The sequence below is a fragment of the Tachypleus tridentatus genome, chromosome 10 (assembly GCF_004210375.1).
Source record: "Tachypleus tridentatus isolate NWPU-2018 chromosome 10, ASM421037v1, whole genome shotgun sequence".
NCBI lineage: Eukaryota > Metazoa > Arthropoda > Merostomata > Xiphosura > Limulidae > Tachypleus > Tachypleus tridentatus.
Window position 1 is genome coordinate 77,955,131 of NC_134834.1, and position 27,563 is coordinate 77,982,693.

Below are 27,563 nucleotides of genomic sequence, written 5' to 3' on the forward strand. Positions count from 1 at the left end.
GAAATTAGAAAACAGATAACGACGTAGAATACAATCCGTGATCCTCTATAAATAATATCCACTGAAGTCAAAAGACTGGTGTCTTTAGTTATGATATCTGTCACATTTCCCGATATGGATATCACAAGAAGAACAAACCAGGTCATTGTCATTTTAGAAAATATTTCATCAACTTTAAGTACCAAATTCGTTAAGGTTTGATGTAAAATACGAACATTTTGGATATTTCTTGCATCAATTTGGATCATATTTAGCACACTAGACATATTGTTTAGCTGAATGAAAGCCAAGGAAATAGTACTACAAAAAAGAAGGTATAATAGTACTCCAAAGAGTATAATACCTACTGAAAGTATCCCTGTTGTGATCCAGTCTACCCATACAAGTATCGAGGAAATGTTTGGTGCAGTTTTCGGCTGAAGACCATAATAATGATGGAATAGGTAATGTTCTTGGTCTAACTGGACTACTAGACAAACAACAATGATCCCAATTATTATCATGCATATCCAGCCACAAATAGCAAACACTTTTGCTGTCTTTGTAAGGTCTTTCAAAATTTTCCAATCTCGTCCTACACCCAGTTGTTGGAAAGCACATTCAAATTTTCTTCAAGTTGAGCAATTTTCTTGCGATTGTATATAAAGAGATCTAAAATGATCACAGAGGCAAGAGCCTCCAAAGTACGAGATGTGTTGGTGAACAGACCTTCTTTGTCTAACATCATAACAATAATGAAGTTCAGCGTCAAAACATGATAAATTGATATTAAAAAAGCTTTAATTATACCATTAACTATCCTACACAGAGATAACGTTTTAGGTTCGTTGTCTCTTTTGTCTACCACCAGCCCAACTCTTCCAAAGATGTTCAGTGCGATTATCATAGGATTAAATACTGTGACCTTAAGGCCAGTATTATTATGAACAGCATTACGTTTCTCAAGCATATTTGAAACAAGTTACATGAAACAGCCTTTTTCATGTATCATGTCTGTTTTACTTTTTGTGACCAAATTCACGAATTTTAAGCGTTATATGGTCTCGTGAAAAACATGAGTTTAATCGACTACGTCTTCATATGTCCAAAATTGTATCGAAAATGTAATTACAATAAAATTATAAAACGAAATATCGTTTGTAAAAGCTCAATATCTAAAGGCATTAAGGGCGTAGCTTAACTACAGAAAGAAATAGAAACATTACATTTTACCAACGCCTAATGTTTCTTCGAAAACTTGGGTGTTGTATTTATAATAATTATTAACTTTGAGACGTGAAGTTGTACTCGCACACTACAAAGTCGTCATTACAGTCCATCCAGTATTATACACTTAAGATAATGAAATGATATCACGGATACATCAGACTATTTTAACTGCATAATTTGGTATAAAATTGATTTATTATTCGTAACAATGTAACATTTAATCCTGTATGAATTTTTCTTAATTTGTATGGCGGAAAACGTCTCATTATACCAATGTTCTAGTAAGCGACGCCCATCATTGAAAATCTGAGTTATTTCACGAAAAGAAAGTCAATACGAAACGCAGTAAAATATAAATTATCTCTAACAGCGAATAAGAATAAAAATAAAACAGACGCAACAATTTTTACCCGAAACCTCAAAAGAACTTTAACTTATTCGCAATTTAAGAATACCTTATGTTTGATCAATTTGATATTGGTTTTTAGCTTGATATCTTATTGACTTTGTTGCTATCGGTTGCAAGATCTGTATACAAATATTGATAATTTTTAGTTGTTCTGGATTCAATGTTTATGGAATTAGAAAATAATCTTCCTGCAATTTTTCAAGCCTTTTACACATAGTGAATGCAATAACAATCGTTTTAAAGGAATATCTATTGCAATAAAACTTCAATATAAGTTTCGAAGTTCATTTTTAAACTTTCATGTATCACACTTAAATCACTTAGATGAGATAATTTATAAAACAACAACAAAATTTTAATTTTTAAAATCAGCGTATCTTAGTTGGTTCTCTATATATTTTAATTTCCATTCTCTGAAATTTAATTTTAATTTAAAACTTTAGCTTCAAAGGAAAAAAATATTTTGTTAGAATGTTTTTAAATATTATTTTACATCCCTAATTTTATAATTCACGGTGATATTCCTAGAACTGATCTTGCTTTTCTTGATTATATATATATATATGTTGTGTTTTACAAACGTTACTGGTTAAGAGTTATTTACATATATATTCTTCCACTATAATTATTTTTCATTATGCACTATATCTTAAAGTAAGCGTAACAAAACGACCATTTTCTTAACACTTAAGTGATATTAAGCTTATAATTTATTATACATTCAGGTTAACCGCCTGCCTGGAATTTTTCCGGATTCATTTACTTTTCACTAGCTTGTACGCCTCATAAAACGATTCCAAAAACATTGAATATATTGGCTATTTCCTCTTACAGTTTTCTATCTATACATATATCCTGTGTGCTTAAACTCCAGGAAGAAAATTTTGCTTGCATCTTAAACTTGAGACATTCGAAATGTAAGCACATGCTTCAAACAGTTTCTCAATGGGGTCAGGAAAAAATATTGTAAAAAAATGGTCCCCACGAATTATTTTACAATGTTTTGGTTATCTATGAAGCTTTGATCGGCAACAATATATACTGAAATGGATGTACATTTTTGATCCAAGAGTGTTTGGCATTTCCGAAAATATAGACAAACTGTAGATCACTTGGTAAAAGTAGTAGAAACAGTAATAGACGCTTAGTTTAAAATAATGCAGTGTAACATGCTTCTACGTTATCGATAAAGCATTCGGCATTGTATGGAATAACGTTTCTAGGTTCCGCATGAATGAAATGGAATTTTCTTTACTTGTAATTAAGCATGAAGCTGCACAATAGGTTATATGTGCTCTGCCCACCGTGGGTATCGAAACTCGGTTTCTGGCGCTGTAAGTCCGCTGTGCCAAGGAGGGGGGATGGAAATATCGTTTGGTATTATTCGCTTGTTGTCCAACTTTATAAAAGATAAAAATGTGGAATTAATGATGAGGAACCTTCCATAGACAGGCTTCTCACAGGGAGGAGTGGTTCAACATTTTATCATGTACGTCAGTAACATGCTCCTAATAAAGATTTCGGTTCACAGTTCACAGATGATATGGCAATCAAGAAAAACGCTCCAACTCTGGCAATAGCAATAACTAATATACAACATCAACTAAAAATAAGACAAGAATATTGCCATAAATACAGACTTAAAATAAACGTACTAAAAACACAACTACTTCTTTTTACAAAATCAACTAAAATGTTAAAACATTCCTCAATTCCACACCAGCAAGGAATATACTTCCAAAATACCACATCAACTAAATTCTTATGAATCACGTATAATTTCAAATTAAATTAGAAGAAACATATAAATGATGAAATGAACAAAGTATGGTAACACGTAAATTATGCCAGGACGAAACAAAGGTACACCAACGATAAGCATTCCAAAAGTACGTATACACGTATGTTAGACTAGTTCTGGAATAGGTATGTCCAGTTTAGCACAACATATCACAAAATGAATACAAAACATTCAAAACAAAATACTAACTGCAACATAATACGTACCAAAAAGCATATTAGCAACATATCTGCGCGGGTATTCAAACATGCCCGAAATATCTATCTGACTCAACATGTGACAATGAAGTATTTCTATTAAAACCTGTACAAGAACAATTTAATGAAAGAAATTATGAAATAAATCGTACAAGATGAAATATTATCTAAGCACCTCTTTCTATTAAATAGCTACATTAAATATAATATATAAGTTACCCACAAATAGTTCTTGCGATATATCACTTGGATAAAATATTTTCGGTGTATTATATGGTATATATGTAAATACATTTCTAGTAAGTTGAGCTAGTGAAAAGTGTGCGGGAAAATATGGAAGTGTCCGTGAATGTGCAGGACAATTGGATGGAGCTATGTCAGCGAAGTGTTGATCACGCACAAATGCTAATAATTTATCATACATGGACATGGCCTTATGAAAAAGTTAGATGAAGTATTGGAATACAAACTCTGGCCCTCGTGTTAACATAATATTAATATTTAGAGAAACGTAAACAAACAATTATACAGGTTGGGGAAAGAAGTCAACAATGAGCCTGACTCTCTAAAGGTTGCGATCGAAATACAGATATAGAGATTTGATGTCCCAAAATTCTCGATATAGATTGGTATGTTTCCAATAAAATATTAGTATATAAAAACTCAATAACGCCCATCACTGCTGCCAATTCCGCGTAAAAAACACGGAATTCGGCTTGTTGTTAGTCTTGGTCGATTATGACGAAAACTGACAAAAGTGAATGCCAGTTAATTAATATTTATTCAGCTAAGCAAAACTTAAACACATAACAATAAATGGCTGAATTAAGAATTACGAGGAAGATAGGGCTTATTTCTAAAGTCCAGTTGTTTTTCTTCTCTTCGTATCCAAAGTCTGGTAACCTTGGTACCCATATCATGTATCACGTGATTTAGGAAAATACACTGATTACTCTGAAAAACTTAAATCAAAAAGTGAAATAGAGAAAATATAATTAGTCTGTCAATTAGTAACTTTGTTCATGGTTTGACTAAAAACAAAAGGTAAGGGTGTTGTCTAATACAATCTATATTTGTTTAAAGAAATGTATGTATTTACTAATATTATTGAAAATAAATTGTTTGGAGTAGTGAAATGTGGGTTTAGTTTTAACACACTAACTTCTTTCGACAGTGTTGTAACTCGTAAAGTATATCTCATATTCTATCCAAGATTTCAATTTCTTGAATGACATTTCTTCATGTTTTTTAAAAAAATCATACAGCTAACAGAACTTTGAACTTTACGATACCGTGGTCCGACTACTTATGAAGTGCAAGTCGATTTATATGAAGTCGGAAAAAACAGAAATTGAAAGATGCCTTTAAAATAGTTGCAAGTTATTTTATTTGACAGCATTATAAAAATAATTTAAATGCATATAAATGGGTTATAATTCTTTAATGAAATTCATGAACTTAAATTGTAAGTAAAGGGCCATATATAAAAAGTGTGCTTGTAAATATCCTTGCATTACTAAGTCAAAAATTTCGTCTTTAGTTAAGAAATGGGGAATATCTAGCTAACGTTTTCTTATGTTTTGTTTTAGTCATTTGTACTTAAATTTGATATCGATCTTGGAGAATTTTTCAACAGATGCATCTATTTAGTACACTAAATAAGTGAATTAATAATGAGAAAACAAAATTTATTAAACTTTCAAATAAGAAATACTAGAAAGTTACTTTGACAAAGTTATACCATTGTCAGTAGTTTTCACCAATTGGCCAATCAAATAAGAATCACCATGAAGATCTTGCTTGCCTTTTAATGTTGATATTAAAAAAAAATTAGACTTCAGGAAGAAATGTTGAATAAAAAGAAAAAAAAAACAGATAAGTCTGAGTTAACAATAAAATTATTTCAAATTATGAGAACTGGAATGTACTATGTTTTTAAATTTTTTTAATACAAATGATATGATTTGATGTAACTTTTTTGTACTTACACATAGATGTGTTTATTTTTAGAAGTATGGGAATAATAAAGGTGGGACTCAAGTTAATTGTTGCCAGTGTGTTGTTGACACTGTATGTAGCTTATGGTCCAGGGCTGCTTGACTTCCAACCTTCAAAGTACTTGTAAGTATTAAAATATGCGTTATATAACTTATCATCATGCAGAGGATATAGCAGTTTTGTTTGATTTCATTTTCATACGATTAATCGTGTGGAAAGAAGTGGTATAGGGCATAACAATTAGTATTTTTTGACAAGAAAGCTTTTAAAAAGTAGATATTATGCTATTCCTTAGAATTTATCATTAAACATGTTTCTAAGATTTCTACCTTTCCTTTTCATTGTAAATTTCTTAAATTGTAATACATATAAGTAACTTGGCTTAGTTCAGAAACAGTGCACACTTTTTTGAGTATAATGAGTGATTATTGTTGACAGTATTGCTGTAAACTTGTTAATTTTTTTAATTTTTAGATAGCAATAATTGTTGGAAGTAAACTACTGGAATTATAACACTTTATAAAAGTACTTGAAAAAAAAAACATTATACAGTAGACTTTCTTGTTGCTACTCTGATTATGTTAAGAAATGTTTTGGAGATGTGTATCATCAGGTTTGAGTATGTTTTCTCCTTCAGGTGCATGAATTTGGTGTGAAATAACAGATATTTTTGCTTTACAAATTTATTTGTCTGCATATGGTGCCTGAGCAAGTGTGCCAAGTTTGGACCTACTAATTTATGAGTGAAGGTATGAAAATAGTTTAAAAATGTCACTTCCAGGATTCTGTTATGGTTCAAAAACACAGAACCTCATGCAACAATTGTGTTCAGCAACTCTGCAAACCTCCTAGATCCACATCATGCCTCAATGACCTTCTGGGTGTATTTTAACCCCACCTGGTATGTCAAATAAAAAAAGGACAGGAGACTGACCAATTAGGTAATGATGTCCCCTGAGTATCACTGAGTTGTCCTATTATGTTTGGTATTACTAATTCCAAAATTGTTGGAAGAGTTTTTGCACACACACAGCATGAGTTGATGTAAGATTATATTTATTTAAAAGTGTCAAATCTACTTTACAATTCACAGATAAACTAAATGTAGAAACAATATCGTCATTTAATAAAAAGGTTTTTGTTTGTATATTTGTAGAATGTAATTTAATGAATAACTTAAGTATACTTCAAACTTTTATGAACGTGCATATTGCATTAAAACTATTACAATAACAAAAAAAAACAGAAAAAACATTTTTATTGAATAATGGTTAATATCTAAATTCATGTGAAGTGCTCTAATATTCTGAACAGAAATAGTATATCAAATGTTGTTAATGCATAGTTATCTAGTCATTAAATATTTTGATATTTCAGTGTGGAATTACCAAGTAAGTTCGAAGATGCTTTGACCGCAAATGACTATTTAAATAAAGCTGAAATCCTTTTCCAAGGAAAGATTGCAGGACCAGAATCACTTGCAGTGTATGAAAGTAAAGTACATATATGTATATATGTGTGTGTGTGTGCCAATGGTTATAAAAAGTACAATGGGGAATGGAGGGTGAGAAACACAAAGTTACAGAAAGAGGAAAAAAGTAAATAAATATAAATTGATGATCAAAGCAAACAAATTATAAGAAAGGGTAAACAGAATCATAGAATTTACAAGTAAGTGTTAAACAATAACTGGGAGCCTTTTAGTAGAAGACAGTAATGGATATTGATTAGAAAACTGTAAATATTAATTTGGTTGATTTATATGGTTTCAATAATTGGCTTAGGCCTACCAGAGCTGTTATTGATACTGTTTTCCAAAATACTTTTTGACTTTTTCATATGTTTCTATTATTTTCTTTGTCCTTTTAATCATTGTCTTTCTTTCTAATTGACATTTTTTGCCTTGTTCTTTACCCATGTTATTATTACCTATATTCATATACATGTAACCTAGATTTGAGTTTCTTTTGTTCCAAGCTCAATAAACTATTTGCATATTACATTACACCATTATCAATGCAAATTTTAGAAACTTTTATTATATGGAATTTAATTTATTGTTAATGATGTGTTAAATTTTCATATGAAAAAATTATTTTACTCTTGTCTAGATAACTTGCATATAACACTGGTATATGCTCATGGGAACCTTTTATTTACATCTTAAAATATGTTACATTCAGCAGTTACTGGGTTTTGTACTGTTCATACTCTCTGAATAGAAATTTTGAATTTCTTGTGTTAAGTTAATAGTTTCAAAATTTCAGAAGCTATTAAAATGTGATTTTTATTCTTTATGAATTTTTAGGTTTAAGTACAGTTTGTAATAATGTAATATATGTGCATATTTAAAAAAAGTAAACTTTGATTTTTTCTGAGAAAAAAATCGAGTTTTAACCAAAAGTCTGCTTGTTTAAAAAAGTACATGTTTTATAAATGCAGAAAATATTCTCACATTTTTCTACTTTTTCACTCCCAGGCCATCTTAGTAATTTACTAACAACATGAAAATGTTTTAATTATAGATGTCAGCGTGTTTCACAGCATATTTGCTTATTTTGTTTAGTAGGAAAAATATGAAAGTTATGTAAGTATTTGTTTTTTTAATGTTAGTCTTATACACTTATTATTACTGCATTTCTCATTTTCCTTGAACAGAAAGATTTAAGAAATTATTGTTTTAAATCTAGAAGACATATACACTGGAACAAGTGATGGACATATTGTTAAAATTTCCAAAGATAAGCTTACTGTTGTGACTAAAACTGGAAGTGATTGTGGTAAGTTTCAGCATTAAAAATTTAATGAGTTTTAATTAGATAATGAGGTACAATTTATCAAAATAATGCAACATGACATACTTTGAAAACTGTAGATTTTAACACTTTCAAATGGCCAAATGCATAACTACAGGATTTTAAATGTTAATTTCTTTATGTTATTTATGTATTTCTTAATATATACAATAAAGTAAGCTAATAAATTAGTGAAGGATGACTTGTTGTCATAGGTTTATTTGAAACATTGTCCAAATGTTTATCAGTTACGTAATTTTAAGAAGTCTCAAAACTGGAACTGAAAAAGATAAAAAAATATTAACCTTACCAAAGTTTATTTTGAGTGACATAAAACAAAGCCTTTAAATACAGCACAACTTGCTTTCTCTCTTTCTGTTTATGAGAAGCTTTACTTTTAATTTTTAAAGTAGCTCTAGAATATCTGATTCTTGTCAAATTAACTGTAAATTGTAATTGGGTAAAGAAATCAAATAAGCTTTTTTATTTATTTTCTTCTGATACTTAGGACAGCGCTTTATTTTTTTTCTGTGTGGTCCATAGTATTTAATGTGTTTCAAATTTTTAGATAATACTGTGCAATCAAAATGGTTAATAGTGGCTCAGCAGTAAAAAGGAATTGATACTCATAGAGGGCAGCACAGATAGTATTTTGTGTAGCTTTCTGCTTAACTACAAATAAATAAATGGTTAACAATATGATGTCAGAATGCACAATAAAAGATGAAAAAAAAAAGTAAAATGTTTTAATGGAGAAGTTTCAAAGAATTATAAAAAGTAATTATTGTAAGTACAAGATAAAATGGAATTAAATTAGCTGATAGAAAATTCCAAAATGCAGATTATAAATTGAAATAAAATGCAAATTATATTATTAAATATTACTCATTATAAAAATAACAATTTGGTTTAATTAGTCTTTAGAAATTAAAGTTAGGAAGTGAAATGTAAAATTATGACTTGCTTCTTTCAATTAAACTTAAAACAGCCTTTATTCCAATCTTTGTTAACAATTTGAAAAAAAAAATATCAATGCTGCTACTCTTTGTCTGTATTTATAAGACCAAGTAATATTTGCTTCTTGTTTTCACTTTCTATTTCCAATTCTCTTTTTTTTTTAACTCTACTATTGTATGTATTAGGATTGTAGTATTACTTTTACATGCGTTTTGAAATGCAAGATGAAATGAAGAAAGTAAAATGCCATGTTTCTTTACACACACACATGTGTAAACCTAATAATTTTCTTTGTAAGCAACTGGACATAAAAGCCATTGTATGAATACATTGTTACCAAAATTCACTGGTTTTCTACTTATTAAAAGTTGTTATACAAGGAACCACTTATTTTTTTGTATGGCTTTTCAGTAGCTTACCACATTAAAACTATATGCATACATTTCTGTCTGTTATTTTTATTTGCAATATAAGGAACTATTTCTATGTGTTTTTCTTTTTGCCAACTGCCTCATAAAAAAGACATATGCAAATGGATAAGTAATAATACCTGGGTGCACAACCTCAGGGCCCACTTAGCATGTGTACAAAATTTTAGAATTATAGGTTCTTTTCTCATGTCACTTTGATGGTCACATCCTCATAAACACTTACATGCACATGTGTTTTTGTCTGTGATTCCTGTTTCTAATATAAGGAATTACTTTTTTTCTACACGGTTTTTCCACTACCTTGCTGCATTAAAAAGATGTGCATTTGCACACACATATGAGTTAGTAACACTTAGGTGCACATCCTCAAGGTTTACTCAGTATGTGTAAATTGCACAGATACAACTTTTTATTATAATAGAGAGACAGACAGACAAATACAATTACAACATAGTCTTTATTTACATTTGTGTATATCCTTACACTTTTAAATATAACATATTGAGTAAATATTCTTTATTCACATTTAGTTTAAGACTAGTGAATGAGGACTAGTGTTTGGATATCATGAGCTAGGACGTTGAAACATCTTTTTGTCTTTGTATGCTAATTATTTATACAGTCAGCTTCCTTATGGTACTTACTGCTAGTGTGAATGTAGTTGCATTTATCAAACCAAAACTTGTAAACCACATGAAATGTCTCAGGCAAAAAACTACAGCACTAAACTACTATTTTGAAACAAAGCAATACAAGAAATTATCCTTGATAATAAGCTTTGTTTTAATTGTAAAAGCATCAAATTCAATGGTATTTTATGAATGGTACATATATTTATTGTTGTGGTTAATATCCTGTAGTCTAGATTAACTAGATTAATGTGGTTACTTCTTTGACACAAAGTGAATGGGAATTGATAACACATTCGACATTTCTGAGCAAAATTGTAAACCTAATTAGATTTCTTTATAATTTTATGTAAGTAAGATATTAGTTTACTTTGCTTACCATATGCTAATTATTTTTAAAAGTAAACTTAAGTTTTATTGGACTTGTGAACTCAAAATAGTTACTAGGCATATTTTTGACATTCAATTAGTCTAATTGTCGATATGACACCTAATATTTTCTGGTCATATACTTTTTATATAACTTCTAACATGCCCAACTATGTGTTATAAATTTCTTTGAACATTACATTTATGAACAAATAAAGTCCGTTGTTTTTTATGTTAAGTTAATTAAGAAAAACTATGTATAAAAAAAATAAATAAAACCAACCTAAATTTTTTTTCTACTGTTTAAAGAAAATTTCACTAGTGTAATAGTGGAATGATAGTAATTAGAACTTGGTGATTAATTGATATAATAAATTATCTGTGAGCATAAATTACATTGTTTAGTGTGTCTGAAAGTAATCTATTAATCAAAATTAAGGCTAAAGTGATTAATGTTGTAAAATTAATTAGCTGATTTAAAATTATAATTTCTTCTTAATGTTTACAATTATTACAACTATCCAAGTCTCATATGAGAATAACTGATCAGTTGTCTGTAATTAACTCATGAGCTTGAAGACTGATTTAAATTGACTGATGAATCTTGATTTTGAAACTAAAAAAAGTTTCTTATAGAGAATGTTTTAGATGAATATTTGAATTGAAACTGCATTGATAACTTCTTTTGTAGTTCTTTCACTAAAAGTGTTCTTGTTAACAACTATACAACACCATGAAAAAATGTATTCACTGAGATAACAAATGCCTTTCAGTTTAATTTTTCTTCCTTGTATTTTTACTTATTATAATTTATTTCAAATGAGTTTCTGATTTATTATGTATGCACATTACATATTACTATTTTAACCATAAATCTGAATTTATTAGTTAATTAACTGTTAATATATGCCAACTTTATGTTTTGCTAACAAGATTGATACACACAATTTCCTTTTTTAACACAAATATATTTTAATATACAAACATAAAAACAATACAATTTATAATAACAGTTATTACTAATAGTTATTGCAAATGATAGTTTATATACAATAATTTTACAAATTTACAGACAACACTCAGTCTTATATCCAGTATAGGACTAAATATTTTGTCAACAATCAAAGTCCATGGTGAACAAATAAATTCTTAGTTAATATTATTGCACCTCACTTAAGCTAGCTAGGCTTGATTGGCCTCGCACACTTAATATGTTCTAATTTCATTGAAGATATTTAATGTCCTTATAGAACTACTAACATCTGAATTTATCCACTGAAGTTGAACAGTTTATAATGCTCAAAATCTATAAATGTTCCTGGTCCAGTTCTGCAGCTTTCCGATTAATAGATATTATCGAGAATTATAGCTTTCAAGATCTATAGTATATTAACTGTACCTCTCAGACTATTCTCTCTCCTTCCTTTGACTAGCTGCTTTTCTGTAGTAGTCATGTGAGATTGTAGAACGTTCAGTAATATTCTCACTTGCTTTCTTCAAATAAGTATTGTTGGTTTTTACACTTTCAAGAATTCCCTGCAAACGTTAAGAATAGGACAGCTTGTGCAATACACAGTTGAGAAAATGTGTCACATACAAGAAAGAAAACTATTAAAACAAGTGTAGGCACTAAAATAAATGAACAACTGTAAATCTGTTACAGTATATAAAATGAAACTGTGTCTCTGTAAAGAGTGTTAAAAATTTCCAAACAACTTTAACTAAATATATCTTCATAAAAAATTATCAAATGCTTTAAAGTAAACATTTGAATTTTTAATTAAATCTAGTTGAAAGTAAGGATTCTTCAGCTGATGTTTAAAATTCTCTTTAAGTATGTGCTATGAATTTTGTTTTTTAATTCTAACCACATATAATTATTATTTAGAAACTAAACCTTTCAAGGGGTGCTTAACTGAAGTATGTAGGTCATAAATATGCATCTTCATTATCATCTACTCTAAAAATATTTTGAAACTATGGAAATTGTAAAGAATAACTGTTTAATTGCCACCAATATACAAGTAAATTAGTTTCTTATTCATAAAGTTTCTTGAATATAATTCCCATGTATTTTGATTTCTTGCATAAATAAAGAGCTGCAACAGAAAGGTTCAATCTGTGGAAGGCCTCTTGGGCTCAGATTTGATAAGAAAGGAAACTTGTATGTTGCTGATGCATATTATGGAATCTTGATGGTCAATGTAAAATCAGGTGTGTGCATTTTGCTAATTCTTCATGTATTTTTTCTTTGTGTGTAATTGCTATGATGATGAATATATCTGAGTTAAGCGTGAATGATCAGCACTTTTGTATTTGTTTAAAATTTGATAAGTAATTAAAATCTCCATTTTATATTTACACAACTTTGAAACTGTTGAAGCCATGAACAGCTTCAACTTTTAAAACACACACTACATGTACATATTTCAATGCTCTCTTCATTGTCTTCAGAAGCTATTTACAAGACACAGTATTTTATAATTTTTTACTCTGTTATATGATATTATGTTGCACTGTCATTTGTAGAATTCCTTGACCAAGCTTTATAAAACGTCACATTAAATATCAATGTCTTGACTCTATGACCCTTCATCTTTTTTAAATGTTTTTTGTTAGTTTTCAAAATTTTGTTATTTCTAGTGACTCTCTGACATTTAAAGATGTAATGTTGCAAGGCTGAGCTAAAATTGTAGTTTTTTTTTTTCTCATACAATCATTTGTTGTGTTGTTTTTATATGTTCTTCTATAGAAAAGTTTTCTGTTTTATTATTTCCTGTACAATCTTTATGTTTCTCTAATCTATATTTTAAATTCCTTTCATTTTGACCAATATAAATGTTCCCACATTCACATTCGATTTTGTAAATCCCAGTTATTTAAATAGCAAAGAACCATCAATTCAATTCATGTGTGAAAATGAAGAAAATAACACCTTGCACTTTATACATGTGCTAGTCAAAAAAGAATTAGGTGGTGATTTGGAAGCATCAGTTTATAGAAAATCCATTGCAGCCATCATGCCATCACACCAGGAATAATGTCATATAGAAGTGCAAAAATCTCTGCATTTTATACATGCATTTACAGAAATATTTAAGTAATGAAGTGTTACTAATTAAGCAAGTGGCTGTTGAAAAAGGATTTAGCAAGAGTTCAGTGGTAGTTAAAAATACTATCTTGAGATCCATATGTGAGAAAACAAAACAAAAAGTAAATTATTTCTTATGATTTCTTTTTCAGTAAAATGCTGAATTTAGAGAAAGTAAGATCTTAGCCTGAAGTCTGGACCTCAAAATATCTGAAGAATCCTTTGGAAGGCATAAATTTCTCACTAAATCATTAAGTTCACCTTGTTTGAAATGTTATGGTTCATCAGGTGTTCCAGGTTGAAAATAATCTCTATCATCAATTCTGTTGACATCAGATTCAGAATTAGATGTAGCTGTACTAAGAGTCTTCAGAAGAGTAGGTACAGGTACATCAGTTCCATGAGCAACAGGTCTTATAGCAGACTGAAGGTTGAAACAATAAGTTTCCTTTTCATTTGAAGTGTTATAGCCTTGCACATTACATGAACTAAAACAGTGGTAATTTCTATGATTTATAGTGTCAGATCACTGGAATTGTAAAAGGTAAAGACCTTTTCTTACCTTTAATCCATTGTCCCAACTCTTAAACACATAAATCCATGATGACGAGAAATTCACTTGAAGTAAAAATGTATTTTCAAGATGGCTGGTATGGGTATTAAAACTTTTATTAAATGAAAATGCATAAATGGTGCAAACTTTGTGTGGAGCCCATAATTTGTCCTGATTGCCTCATTTTGTTCCAAAATATGTGCAATGATAAAGTGTGTAAAGTTTTTCATTTCTTTCTTTACAACAAATTTACCACAAATATAACTGAATATATTTGGGTTGTTTACACAATCTCTTATATGGTCTGGCATGGCCAAGCGTATTACAGCGTGAAACTCGTAATCTGAGGGTCGCAGGTTTGCATCCTCGTTGCGCCAAACATGCTTGCCCTTTCAGTCGTGGGGGCATTATGATGTGATGGTCAATCCCACTATTCGTTGGTAAAAGAGTAGCCCAAGAATTGACGGTGGGTGATGATGACCTAGTCTTGCACAACTAAATTAGGGACAGCTAGCACAGATAGCTCTCCAGTAGCTTTGTGCAAAATTCAAAAACAAACAAACAAACAAACAATCTCTTATTTACCATAGCAACAAATAATAAAACATATTGAAAAGAAAATAGTACCAAAGTATACACTCAAATACATATTATTCAGAAATGACACTTTATGCAGTCTGTTAACCATTTATACAGCAGCTGTGTGTTTTTCACAGGTTCTAGAACAATTGATAAGACTAGTGTCGAGATTGGTGTAGAGAAACCTAGAGCAAATGGTTGTCAATATTTTAAGCGTAAAAAAATATGATCCGATTTCAGTGAAAATGATTCACTTGTGTAAAAATACGTTTGACATTTTGTGAAAAATCTGTACGTGATGGAGTAAAATGAATATTATTTTCAGATTTAGCATACAGAAGTTACTAGATAACTTGACTATAGCAGAACATGTAAATACAACATAACATAATTTTATGAGAAATAAAACTACAATTTTAGTTTAGCATTGCAAAATTACAGCTGTAAATGTCTGAGAATCACTAAAAATAATAAAATGTAAAAACAAAAAGAAGTACTGATCAGAGATGAAAGGCCATAAGTTAGTGCATTAGTATTTGGTCTGGTGTATTATATTGGTTGACCAAGGAATTATAAAAATAACAATGCAGTGTAATATCAATGACAGAGCAAAAAAAAAATTAAACTATTGTGTTTTGTAAATACCTCATGAAGACAAATAAGAAGGCGCATTGAAACATGTGCATGTAGTGTGCTTTTGAAGTGGAAGCTGTTGATGGCTTCAATAAAGTTTATAAAATTGTATAAATATAAAAATTTTAAGTTTTAATTATCTAATAACTATCTAATTTATGTATATGATTTCCTTTACTGTCCTCCATTGTTTATATAGAAATAATGTATTGAAAGCCTAGAGGCATTTAGTTATTGTTTTGATGATTGGCCAACTCTGACTGTGCCTGACCATGTCTAGAAAGTTTACTATTACACAGAAAACTAAATGTAGTAAAGTGTATTAAAATTTGTTATTAAAAACAGCATTCAATAATCTATAAAACCTATATGATTTATAGCTATTTTTATATTACTTTTAAAAGGGTGCAAGTAAAGTCATAAACTTGTATCTTTAGCATTTACTGCAGAATTATTTTGAAATGTGCTGGAACTTAATATGATCATAAATCTCATCTGTAACAGGTATATAAAAAAGTACAAACTAAGTAAAAAAAAGTATAGATTAACTTCCATAAAATGATTAAGAAGGGACTTTTATCTTTCTCACAGACATGTAATTATACACATGTAAAAATAAGAATAATATATGTTAGTAAACTATGTAATGTTTAGGGAGAAAACTTAGAACTATAATTGCCAAATTTTAATTTGGTAACTGAATGATGTGAAGAATTTCATGTATGTGTAAAGCTGATACACAAACAACTACCCATGAGGATTTGAAATAATTTGTGGAATGTAAGTATAAAGATAATGATTTGAAACTGAATAGTTTTGACTGATAATTGTGGTGATGTCTGAAGATTTTATAACTTTTTATGTCTGACTTTTATGGTTTGCTAAGTTATATGCCATATCTGACAGAAGGTTATAATGATATAATGCTCAATTTCTAAGTACTTATTGCCTATAAAAGTCTTTGGAAATCTAATGCACAGCAGTGTGTCACACAGTAGTAATAACTTTAGTTGAAAACAAGCAGAATATGTTCAAATTTAAAAATTGTCATCCCAATTTCATAGAATCTGAACTTAATATTTAAAATATACTTGTAGGTTAACTTTATTCGAAAAATATACCAATTAAAGGTTTTATTCTGATTATTGTTCAAAGGTCAGTATAAATATTGGTGATCATCAAATAAAAAGATGAGTAGCAATTATGTAGTGGTGTATTCGTTTCAAGTTAATCTCTCCTGATTTAAAGAGAGATGTGTGCTTTACGAATGTATTATTTCTTGTACTATGTTAAAGTATATTCTGAAATGATATCTCACCTCTTCACACAAAATAGCTTGGTTCCTTGCACATTCTCTTGGTGTCGATTCCTGTACCTGATGAGGGTACCTCCCAAGGAAGGTTCTGTTCTTCCAGTTTACCTCCTCTGGAACCAAAATATTCACCCATGCATTTGCCATGCATGGTGACCCATGAAGGGGAAGAGAGGATCCTGTTGGTTCGGGGGTACAACCTTAATGCACCATTTTGGCTTTTAATTCCTGTAGATGGGCAACCTTGGAGTGGCTCTCCAAGGGTCAATCGGCTAGTCCACTTCAGCTATGATCAACAAAATACCAGTGTTGGATTTTCTCAACAGGTGTTGTGGACATTGTACTTGATGCTGGTGTTTGTGTACAGTGCTCACAAAACCCTGGTATTCCTGCAGTGTCATTGTTTGGGCTCCATCATGGGTGGGGTCAGTGTGCACCAAAATATTCTTTCTTTATTATGGATCCCCCAAATAAAAACTTAAATAAAATAGTGAAAAAACAGTCAATAGGAAAACGACCATGTCTTGAAAATTCTTGGCAGCAATTTTCAACATCTGTAACACCTGTACCTTATTTTCTTATATTACATTCTCTTTCAGACAAACCTTTAGGGAAAATGTCTCCCTTTTTTATTGAGAAGAGACTAGCTGGACTTTCTAGCTCTCCAAAGTAAGTCAAAAAGCTTCACTCTGGTGACATATTGGTGGAAACATCCACATCTAAACACAGTGAACTCCTCTTACATTCAAAGGCAATTGGGGATATACCCATTGAGGTTATGCCCCATGCTACTTTGAATTCATCAAAAAGTTATTTTTGAGAGGGATTTGAAGAACATAGCTGATTCAGAGATTCTTGCTGGTTTCTCCATCCAAGGAGTTTCTGCAGTGAGGTGTATCTCCACTCGCAAAGATGGAATTATGATATCAAGTCCTCATTTTAACATTTACGCCTGCTACCATCAAGGCAGGTTATCTTAATTGCAAGGTATGGCCTTATATTCTGAACCCTCTTGGATGTTTCCAATGTCAGTGGTTTGTTCACTTCAAGACATCATGTCATGGTTTCTTGACATGTGCTTGTTGCAGTGGCAAGGACAAGGATGCCTATGAGTGTGAAACAGATCCATATTCTGTTAATTGTAATGGCTGTCATCCCTCTTGCTTTTTTTCTTTTCATAAGTTGTTGGAGGAAGAAGAGGTGCAGCATTTTAAGATGATTCCAAACAACGCTTACAATGAGGCTCAAAAGTTACTGTCCACCACTTCATCTCGGACGTATGCTGCTGCAATTCATTCCACTACTACAGTGGAAATGCAAACGGATCTATCTCTCTGTGCCTCCAAAAGAATCATTCTCAAACCATATGAAAAGTCTTTTGACCTCTATTGTTAAGTAGTTGGTGAATCAACATCAAAACCCATTGCTGTCCCTAACATTCCTTTCAGCAAATCCCAAGATCCACTTCCTTTGGTTCCAGGTAAGGGAAATTCCTCAGGTAAATCTTCTTCTCCCATCCAAAGATGCAAAATGATCATTCATTCATGTTCTCAGTTGCTGGAATCCTCTTCCAATGACACAGACCTGCCCAATCAACCCAGGGCAGGATCCTTGGAGGTCGACAGATCTCCCTTGAATAAAGAAAATAAATAAAAAAAGACTTAGTTGAAAACAGAAGGGCTGTCCACCCAATTCATCTACACATAAATAAAAATGGCCATGTTGATACAATGGAACTATTGAGGCTTACGGTATAATCTGGATGACATCAAAACACTGATTGCTTCCTACCATTCTGTATGTCTTTCCTCATAGGAAACATTTCTGATACCTGCTGATACAGTCACCTTTCAGCAGTTTTCTTTGTGCAGAAATGACAGGTTGTGTGATGGAGGAGTGGCACTGTTGGTTGATCAGCATGTGCCCACCCTGTCTCTGCCACTCAACATACCCTTGGAGGCTGTAGCCATTCGTGTTTCCTTTGGTCTTACCATCACTGTTTGTTCTCTCTATGTGTATCCTGAAGAGACCTATAAGTTGCCATCTTCATTTTTAACCCTGGGGGATTTTAAGGAAAAACTCCCCTATGGGGAGATACTGATATTGATGGGAGTGGTTGCTCCATGGAGCATATGCTCTCTGATCACAACCTTTCTTTTTTTAATACTGGTTCTTATACTTATTTTCATGTACCGAGTCAGTCCTTTACTGCTATTGATTTATCAATTTGCTCACCTTCACTATTCTCCCACTTTTCATGAAAGGTTGACAATAATCCATGAGGCAATGATCATTTTCCTATGATTTGGAGTGAGATTGGCTGTGGTCAGTGCCACCTGACTCATGTGTCCTGGTGGAAACTGAATCATGCCAACTGGCCTTCCTTCACTGCTATTGCAGAACTTGATACTGCCATCATCTGTAAGCTATCAATAGACTACTGTGTAGCAGCTGTGATTGACTGTATTATACAGGCAGCTGCTCAATGTATTCCTAAAACCTCAACGTGTTTTCCACGATATCCTCTTCTGGGTGGAATCCTGCCTGCTGCATGGTACAGAAGGTTCAAAAACTGTCCTGCAATACTTTTTGTAGGTAGTCCACACTCAAACCGCATCACTTTCTAGCAGGCCCATGCACATGCTCGGCCAGTAAGACGTCAAAGCTAGAAGGAATCTTGGATTAAGTTCACAACCAGCATATCTTCTATCACCAGTTCCAAAGTCGTATGGGACAAGATTTGAAAGGTCAGTGGGTGATATAATTCTGTCCCACTCTTGATCTTGCTCTCTGATGGCTGGAAAGTAACTGATGCCTGGAGCATCATCAGTACTCTAGGTGAAATCTTTTGCCTGGTAACTAGCACTTCTCCTCCTTCTCAGCCATCAAGACTTTACTTTTGAACTGATTGTCTCTATGACTATAATCGGCTGTTTACACAGATGGAACTCAAACTGGTCCTTCATGGGTCTGGCAGCACATAGGTCAGACCTGATGATGTGCACTACGAGATGTGTGCCATCTATCTTCTGCTTCTCTTGCTATTTTTCTGATTGTTTTTAACTGGATCTGGCAGGAGAATGTTTTTCCTGATGCCTGGTGCCTACCTTTCTCTAACTCTGGAAGGATTCCAAGATTCCTTCAAACTACCATACAATTGCTTTGATGAGCTGTCTCTGTAAGACCTTAGAGAGGATGGTTAATGCTTTTCTTGTTTGGTTCCTCAAATCAAACAACCTCATCTTGCCCACTTAGTATGGGTTCTGATGACAATCCTCCACCATGGACCACATTATTCGACTTGAAATGTCAATCAGAGAAGCCTTTGTCAAACAACACATCTTGTATCAATATTCTTTGATCTTGAAAAGGTTTATGATGCAACATGGAAGTATGGTATTTGCAAGACCTCCATTTATGTGGGTTATGGTTATTTGCCCATTTTTATTATAAATTTGTTGATGGACAGGTGATTCCAAGAGATAAAGCTCTAAGTTCAAAATGCTTCATAAGTAAGTAACTATGATGAAATTTACCAGAAAGTAAAATTACCTTTTGTAATTAGCATAAATGTTTTTCATGTCCTGTATGTCAAAAGTCATTGTAGATATTATTATACTGTAGTTTGTTTATCAAAAGCTCTGAATATTTACAGGCTCTGTTGAAACCCTTCTACCATTGTCTACTGAAGTAGAAGGAAAACCCATAATGTTACCAAATGACTTGGATATAGATGAAGAACAAGGAATAATTTACTTTACTGACACCAGTACTAAATGGCCTTTTAATAGAATATTCTATATTGCTTTTGAGTACAGCAATAGTGGTCGGTAAGAAATTAACATTGTCAAAATGTAACAATTTAAAAATTAGTATTAGTCAAGATAATTTACTAGGATTCATGAACTTCCAATATCCAAACTGACATGTGTGTATGTTACTTGCAATTTCCAAACTGACACGTACGTATGTACAGAGTGGAAGGCAGATTTGATTATATAGTTATTTTATTTGGAATATAATGCAATTTCTAATGTTTTATTTTCAAACAAGCAAAAATTAAATAGGTTTCACTTGTGTTCATAATGTTTTCTTTGGTACCAACTATATTGTAACTTTTGTCTCACCCTGTGCATACAAGCTCTGACTTTTGATAGATGATTGTGCTTGTTTTTATATTTTTCACCATGTATTGCATCATATTCAATAATTTGATGTTATAGACTGTTACAACACTTTAATGTAAAGAACTAACAAAAAAAAAATTAGAATTGCTTATTTTCTGTGTGTATAATGTGAGTAATTAATGGAATTATTTATAATATATATGGTATTTTTATTTCCATTTGAAATTATGACATGCAGCTTGTGTAGTGTGAGGAACCTCAATGTAAAGAATTGATGAAAATATTTGATGAAGTGATTAGTTTCCTCTGGATAACATGTACAAAGTTCAGCAGGAATGGATAACATGAACAAAGTTCAGCAGGGATCAGTGGGATTAATTGCAGTGTTGATGTTTTTGTTTATTTACTTTTGTCACTCCTATGGAATCCTGTAACTAACAAAGTCATGGACTCAGAAGTAGTCTGGTGTGAAAACTGGTTTAGAAGAATCTGTTTGTAAAGTGAATGAGTAATTCTTGTATTAAAAATGTATAAGAAAATTATAGATGAAAATGTATGTCCACGGGTTAATATTTAGTAACAATATTTGTATGATGTAAGACCAGACTTGTCTTGTGAAAATATTTTTACATGTTTATTTTAATTAATTGACAAGGGAGTACAAAAGTTAAAACATTTTTGTAAACTAAAGAAGTGTAAAAACAAGTTTTGCAGTACAATATTAATACATTTAGCAAAGGTTTGTGCAAGTGTTAGTCAATTTTTTTGTATATGAAACTTTGATTTTACTTACTTCTTATTTAGATTGTCTGTATATTGTTGCCACAACCCTGTAAGAATAATTTATCTAAGCGTTTTTCAAAAATAAAAAAACACTGAACATTTTCTACATACCTCTCAAGTGCATTCCTTGTGTTCTGTTAGCAGTTTTATAAACAAATTACAAAAACACATGGAATATTGTTTAAATGAAGTGAATATTTTCTGTTTTGTTATTTCCTTCCCAAATTTTTTTCTGCCCATTACATGATAACTCTCATGGAATATTTATTTAGCATGATTTGTTTTCATTTTACTAGGTAGTTTATGTTGGGTTACTTGATAGAATTATTGGTAGAACCACATTATCTTTATTTGTAATTTATGCAATGAGATCTCATATCTAGCTTATATGACTTTTCATTATCTATTTGAATTCTTACTGTTTTGTTTCTTTTTTTGTCATTTACAATTATGACCAGATGGTTAGAGCTCTTGACTTGCCATCTGAGGATTGCAGTTTCAAATCCACATCACATCAAACATTTTTACCCTTTCAACCATGGGAACATTATAGTGGTTGATTCCACTATTCATAGGTAAAAGGGTAGTCCAAAAGTTGGTGGTAACTAACTGTCTTCTCTCTAGCCTTACACTGCTAAATTAGAGACAGTTAGTGCAGATAGCCATTGTGTAGCTTTACATTAAATTCAAACAAATAAAATTCATTTATATCTAAATGAGTTTCTCATATATTGCTTTGTTAGGATTATTTTTATTCCTTAAGGTTTTTTTACCTTTCTTGAAATTATTTCTATCTATTCTTAAAAGGTTATTTATCTGTGTCTACAACATATTTGATTTTTCATTTTAGTTGCTTGTAGAACATGTGTTTGTAGCTTGTTTTTTAACAGTCTGTTCTTTTTATATTTAGATTATTTCCTAGAGTGCCTTGTTTTAATCAGTCCTTGTTGTTTTTTGTCTATAGAGTATTATCATTTAACCTTCATACAAAAGCAACCAAAGTTGTTGCAGATGGCTTGTATTTCCCAAATGGAGTCCAGCTTTCTCCTGATAAATCAGAATTACTGATTGCAGAATGGAGCAATCGAAGAATTCTACAGTAAGTGTGGATGTAATTTTAGTTTCTGTGTAAATGTTTGTTAAGCTGATATGTATTCAAATATTTAAGCAAACAAAGAATGTTCTATTGTTTGTCAAATTCTGAACACAATAGATACAGGTATTTATAACTGTTATAGTTATACATTTACAATTATTTATGAATGAAATGTTTTCTATATTTAAGTCTGTGCAAGAATTTTCTGTAATACCTAATTATTTCTATGATTGCAGCGTTTAACTGCTTGATCTTCTAACTACTGTTGTAGGATGAAGATATAATTCCTGATGCAGATACTTTTGTTTTTTCTTTGGGTGATGGTAGACATTACCAGAAAGGTCTACACTCAGTTCTCAGATGAATAGAACCTTGCCATTAAGTTTGATAGTTCTAGTAACCTCTTTATTTTTAATGCATTTGTTCATATGGTTTATTATAATCCTATAAAGATGAATTTCCTTACTTTTAAACACTGTCCTTTGCAACTACATTTTAACTTTCCACTCCTGTTGAGTAGGTATGTGCCTTGTTACTTGTATGCACCAGTTCTTTTGATTGTTGTATTTTTCACTTGCTCCCCCTTAACCTCATGATAATTCCATGGCAAGCATGTTTTCTCCTGTATATCATGTGAATTGTCTTGTGTTATATATATATTTTTTGAGTAAGTTTTTTGATGGTGATACAAAGATACTTTTATCAGTACTTTTTTTCTTATCGTTTTCTTTCAGCAGCATTTAACCTTCACTATTTACAACATTGGTTGCTTTTCATGTGCAACTATAAGTTTGATTATGTTCATTGACTTCAATCTAGCTTTCATAATCATAAAAATTTGCTTTGGACACCTAATTTTCCTTTTCCATCATTCTGATTGTTGAACTTTTTACTTCTATGAGTTTTGTATTGGAGAAAATCTAACATCCTAAGTGGCACTATACTTGTCTCCAGAATAGTGTGTTTAGGATGGTGACAGCAGTGACTTTGGTGGGCCAATCTTTTTGTCTCTCTGATACTTTTCTTCTTATCATTTGGTTATAAGTTACTCAATTCAGTTTGGAATTTTATTAATTTTTGATGAATATATTTGTTTCAGTATAGCTACTGAAGGAATTTAGGAAAGTTCCCATCATATCCATTCATTCTCTTGTCTTGACATGGACTCCTCTTTATGGTGTCTCTTGGAAGAATTTACTTCTACAGCTTAAATTTTCTGGAATCAAAATCTTCAGTAATTAACTGTGTGTGGTGAGCTGTGTAGGGGATGAGGATGCTGAAAACTGAGTGCCATCTGGGTGGTTTAAAATAGCTGAATTGACACAATATACTGCTTTGATCTTGAACTGAAAGGTGAAATTTCAACAAATTTAATAATTACCTTAGAAACTGTACTTTTGTTAGGTATAATTCCTGTGTGGTTGCCATATTTTTAAACACTTCAGTTTTTGAGTAAAAAATGAAACAAAATATGCGGGTCCTCGAACTCAAGTTTTTCTCAGTCGTTCGGCTGTTTCTGTGACGTTTTACAACTATGATGTAATAGTTGCCAAACAGACTTCGTTGTGAGCCAAACATTTCGTTCCTTTCAGTGCTGGTGTTTGATGTAAATCTATCGGTGCTTTTTTTGGATTACATACTTTGTGAGACTATTTTTTGTCTAAAAATCAGTCTAAAAATGTCATATGAGCGACAACAAACACACTCTCTCCTGGTTGGCATCTGCTCGCATAAACCACACCTACACCCTGCACAAACATATGGAATATGTCATACAAATTATACATTTATGGTAAATATTAAATTAACTATTCAGACTGCTACATCTAGTTTGATTTTATAGACAGAATCATAACGTATAATTGAAATTCATTGTTACGAGTCATAAATACCCGGTACAATGATTGTGGAAGGGCTGAGTATTAGTTATCATAGTTGGCAAAGTATAAACAAATAAAACTCAGTCTATGGTACCAATAATTTATAAACACCAGATAGGTTTCGAGTTGCTTAAAATTGCACGTGAAATAATACAGACCATATTTGTTGTCATGACTTAGGCTTACCATTCTTCCACTGGAGGTATGACCGACTGGCAATTGGCCTGGGCGCTATCAGTATCACTCACAATTCTGCTACTCTCGCTCGTGGAACTGCTCTCATCACTAGAACTTGTCAGATCTGTGTCAAAAGTAACAGTTCTAGGTTCATTCAGAGTAGGTTTGAATTGATATGGCTCTACACGACACTGTTCAGAACACAAAGCCAAAACAGACTCCGCTTCTGTTTCTCTGTATGCACTGGCCATGTTTATTTACATTCAACGTGCTGGCGGTTTGTTTGGCAAATATTATGTCACAGTACTTTTCCTAGCGGCAAATGTAAAAACTAAAACATTCGGATTACTGCTCGGAAAGGGCTCTTTCTGCACCAAGTTCTATGTTTTATTTATTAGCACATATTTTTTATAAAAAATGTGAACCTGCAGAATTAATCAGTATGAGTAGTTCTTTTGACTGCAAAGTTTTCGTTTTTCTGTAAAATTCACCTTGAAGGTTAGTTATAACAAGGTTATATGAGCATTCTCATTTGGATATCTTCTACTCATAGTGTTGTGTTTTGGAAAGTTTGCAAAACTATGGTGGATAGGTTCATTGGGTTGAAAATCTGAATTTGTTTTCATGGTGTCCTTAACTTCTAAATTTTTGTACAGGACCTCTTTAGGTCACAAATCTCACTGCACTTTATTTCTTAATTACCCATGCATCATCAGACAAATCTTAGGGTAAGATATCATTCTTTATTTCAGTGGCTCTGCTAAACCCAAGAAAAGTGAGCTCATTTTGGCTTCCAAAGTTCTTGGGGGTATTTTCATTAAGGTTATTCTCCTAAACATCTTAAAACTCTTTAGAGAAACAAATACCAAACTTGAACTTTTTAATATCCTTATATTTTCAAAACATGTATGGAAAAGAATGGTATTAAAAATAGTTTTGCAATTTTCCTGAATTTCAATCTGTTATGTAAAGAAAACTATCCTGTGTAGCTTTAATTTTGTAATAAAATTTACATGAACTCTTAAGTAATTGTTTAAGATGCATAAAGTTTTAATAATTTAAACTAAGATTTTAGTTTATTATTTGTATATAATATCAAATTATTAATTTTTTTAACTTTCCTTACAGAATTGCTTTGAAAGGTTCTAATGCAGGTAAGAGAAAAATATTTGCAGACAGACTTCCAGGAGAACCTGATAATATTCGTCCAAGTTCCTCTGGGGGATATTGGGTAGCTCTAACAGGAGGACGTAATTCTTCATCATTGGCACCATGTGATTATTTAGCTGAGTACCCACTGCTTAGAAAAGTCATAGCTAGGTCTTCTTTCCTTGCTGCTTCTTGCCTTAACTATATTCTTCAATTTTGGCCTTCGCCTGTCTTGAAAGATTTAGCTTTCAAGGTTCGGGGTCATTATGTATTTTAACTTAAATATTTTAAAAGATACAAATATAATTTGATTTAAGTATTTGTTGTTTAAGAATAGTTTGATTTTTAAAACTTTTATTTTGTAATCCTTTTAATCCTTTTAATTTTCAAAATTAATAGGAAAGGCTTAAATATGTAGGGTTTTTTTTTTTTTTGTCTTTGTACAGTACTTCTAATATACACAGCAATTGCATTTATACTTATTGTACAGATTTTTCACAAAACGTATTTTTACATAAGTGAATCATTTTCATTGAAATTGGGTTCCAAATCACTGGTATATAAATGGTTAAAAGGCTGCATGTTTGGAGAGTGTTTGTGTGCACTTCAACATTATTTTTTCTTGCAATAGCAAAAAGAAGTTGTGTAAATGACTCAAACATATTCTGTTATTTTTGTGGTAAATTTGTGTTTAGCCTCAGTTTATGAAATTTACTTGTCTGCATTCTTTAAATGTATTTGCTAATTTATCAAATGCATTTTCAAACTTTGTTACAGAAATTATTTCCTTGAAATTAAAGCTCAGCAAAGAGCAAGAGTCTTTTACTGTTTGTCATCCAAACATGATGTTTCAGGCATAACAGGCAGAGCATTTTACCCTGATTTTCCAGCTTCTTCCAAAATATGGAATGATAATCGAGATGAATTCTGGAGGAGAAATTTTACATACTATGCATTCCCAAATGCATTTTCAAACTTTGTTACAGAAAGAAATTAGCTCCTCTTTTCTCCTAACAGGCAGAGCATTTTACCCTGATTTTCCAGCTTCTTCCAAAATATGGAATGATGGAAGTGTATCATATCTTTCAGAAGTGTTGGAATTCCAAGATAACTTGTATGTTGGATCTTTTGTAAATTCTTTCTTGGTAAAAATGAAAGTTAAAATGGCTGCTCTTTTGTCATAACCTTCCATTATGTATAGAAGGTATATAAAAGCAAAAATATATTAAATATAGTAATGCTTAATGTTGTCTGTTGGGTTATATTTACTACAGTAAATGTTTATAGTGGAACAAATAAAACTTTGAATATAAGATATTCTTGATTACTTTCACCTCAGACTGAATATGCAGTTTTCTTTTATAAATAGCTACTTGAAAATATATATC

At 31.3% G+C, this 27,563-nt stretch overlaps 1 protein-coding gene across 1 annotated transcript; it reads left to right on the forward strand.

The window, feature by feature from the left end:
* Nucleotides 1-4,510: 4,510 nt before the first annotated feature.
* On the forward strand, nt 4,511-27,359 carry LOC143228382 (adipocyte plasma membrane-associated protein-like). The gene is made up of 9 exons (XM_076459647.1): nt 4,511-4,660; nt 5,627-5,737; nt 6,992-7,107; nt 8,305-8,394; nt 12,893-13,009; nt 20,619-20,793; nt 22,838-22,972; nt 26,155-26,428; nt 27,039-27,359. The coding sequence occupies exons 2-9, from the start codon at nt 5,631-5,633 to the stop codon at nt 27,357-27,359; spliced, it is 1,335 nt and encodes a 444-aa protein (XP_076315762.1). The 5' UTR covers nt 4,511-4,660; nt 5,627-5,630.
* The last annotated feature ends 204 nt before the right edge of the window (nt 27,360-27,563 follow it).

What these genes read in the sequence shown, in the direction of transcription:
- LOC143228382 (XM_076459647.1), top strand. Translation starts at nt 5,631, where the DNA reads ATGGGAATAATAAAGGTGGGACTCAAGTTAATTGTTGCCAGTGTGTTG. An exon ending in TAAAACTGGAAGTGATTGTG is followed by an intron (nt 8,395 to 12,892) that starts GTAAGTTTCAGC and finishes GCATAAATAAAG; the next exon opens with AGCTGCAACAGAAAGGTTCA. An exon ending in GATGGTCAATGTAAAATCAG is followed by an intron (nt 13,010 to 20,618) that starts GTGTGTGCATTT and finishes GAATATTTACAG; the next exon opens with GCTCTGTTGAAACCCTTCTA.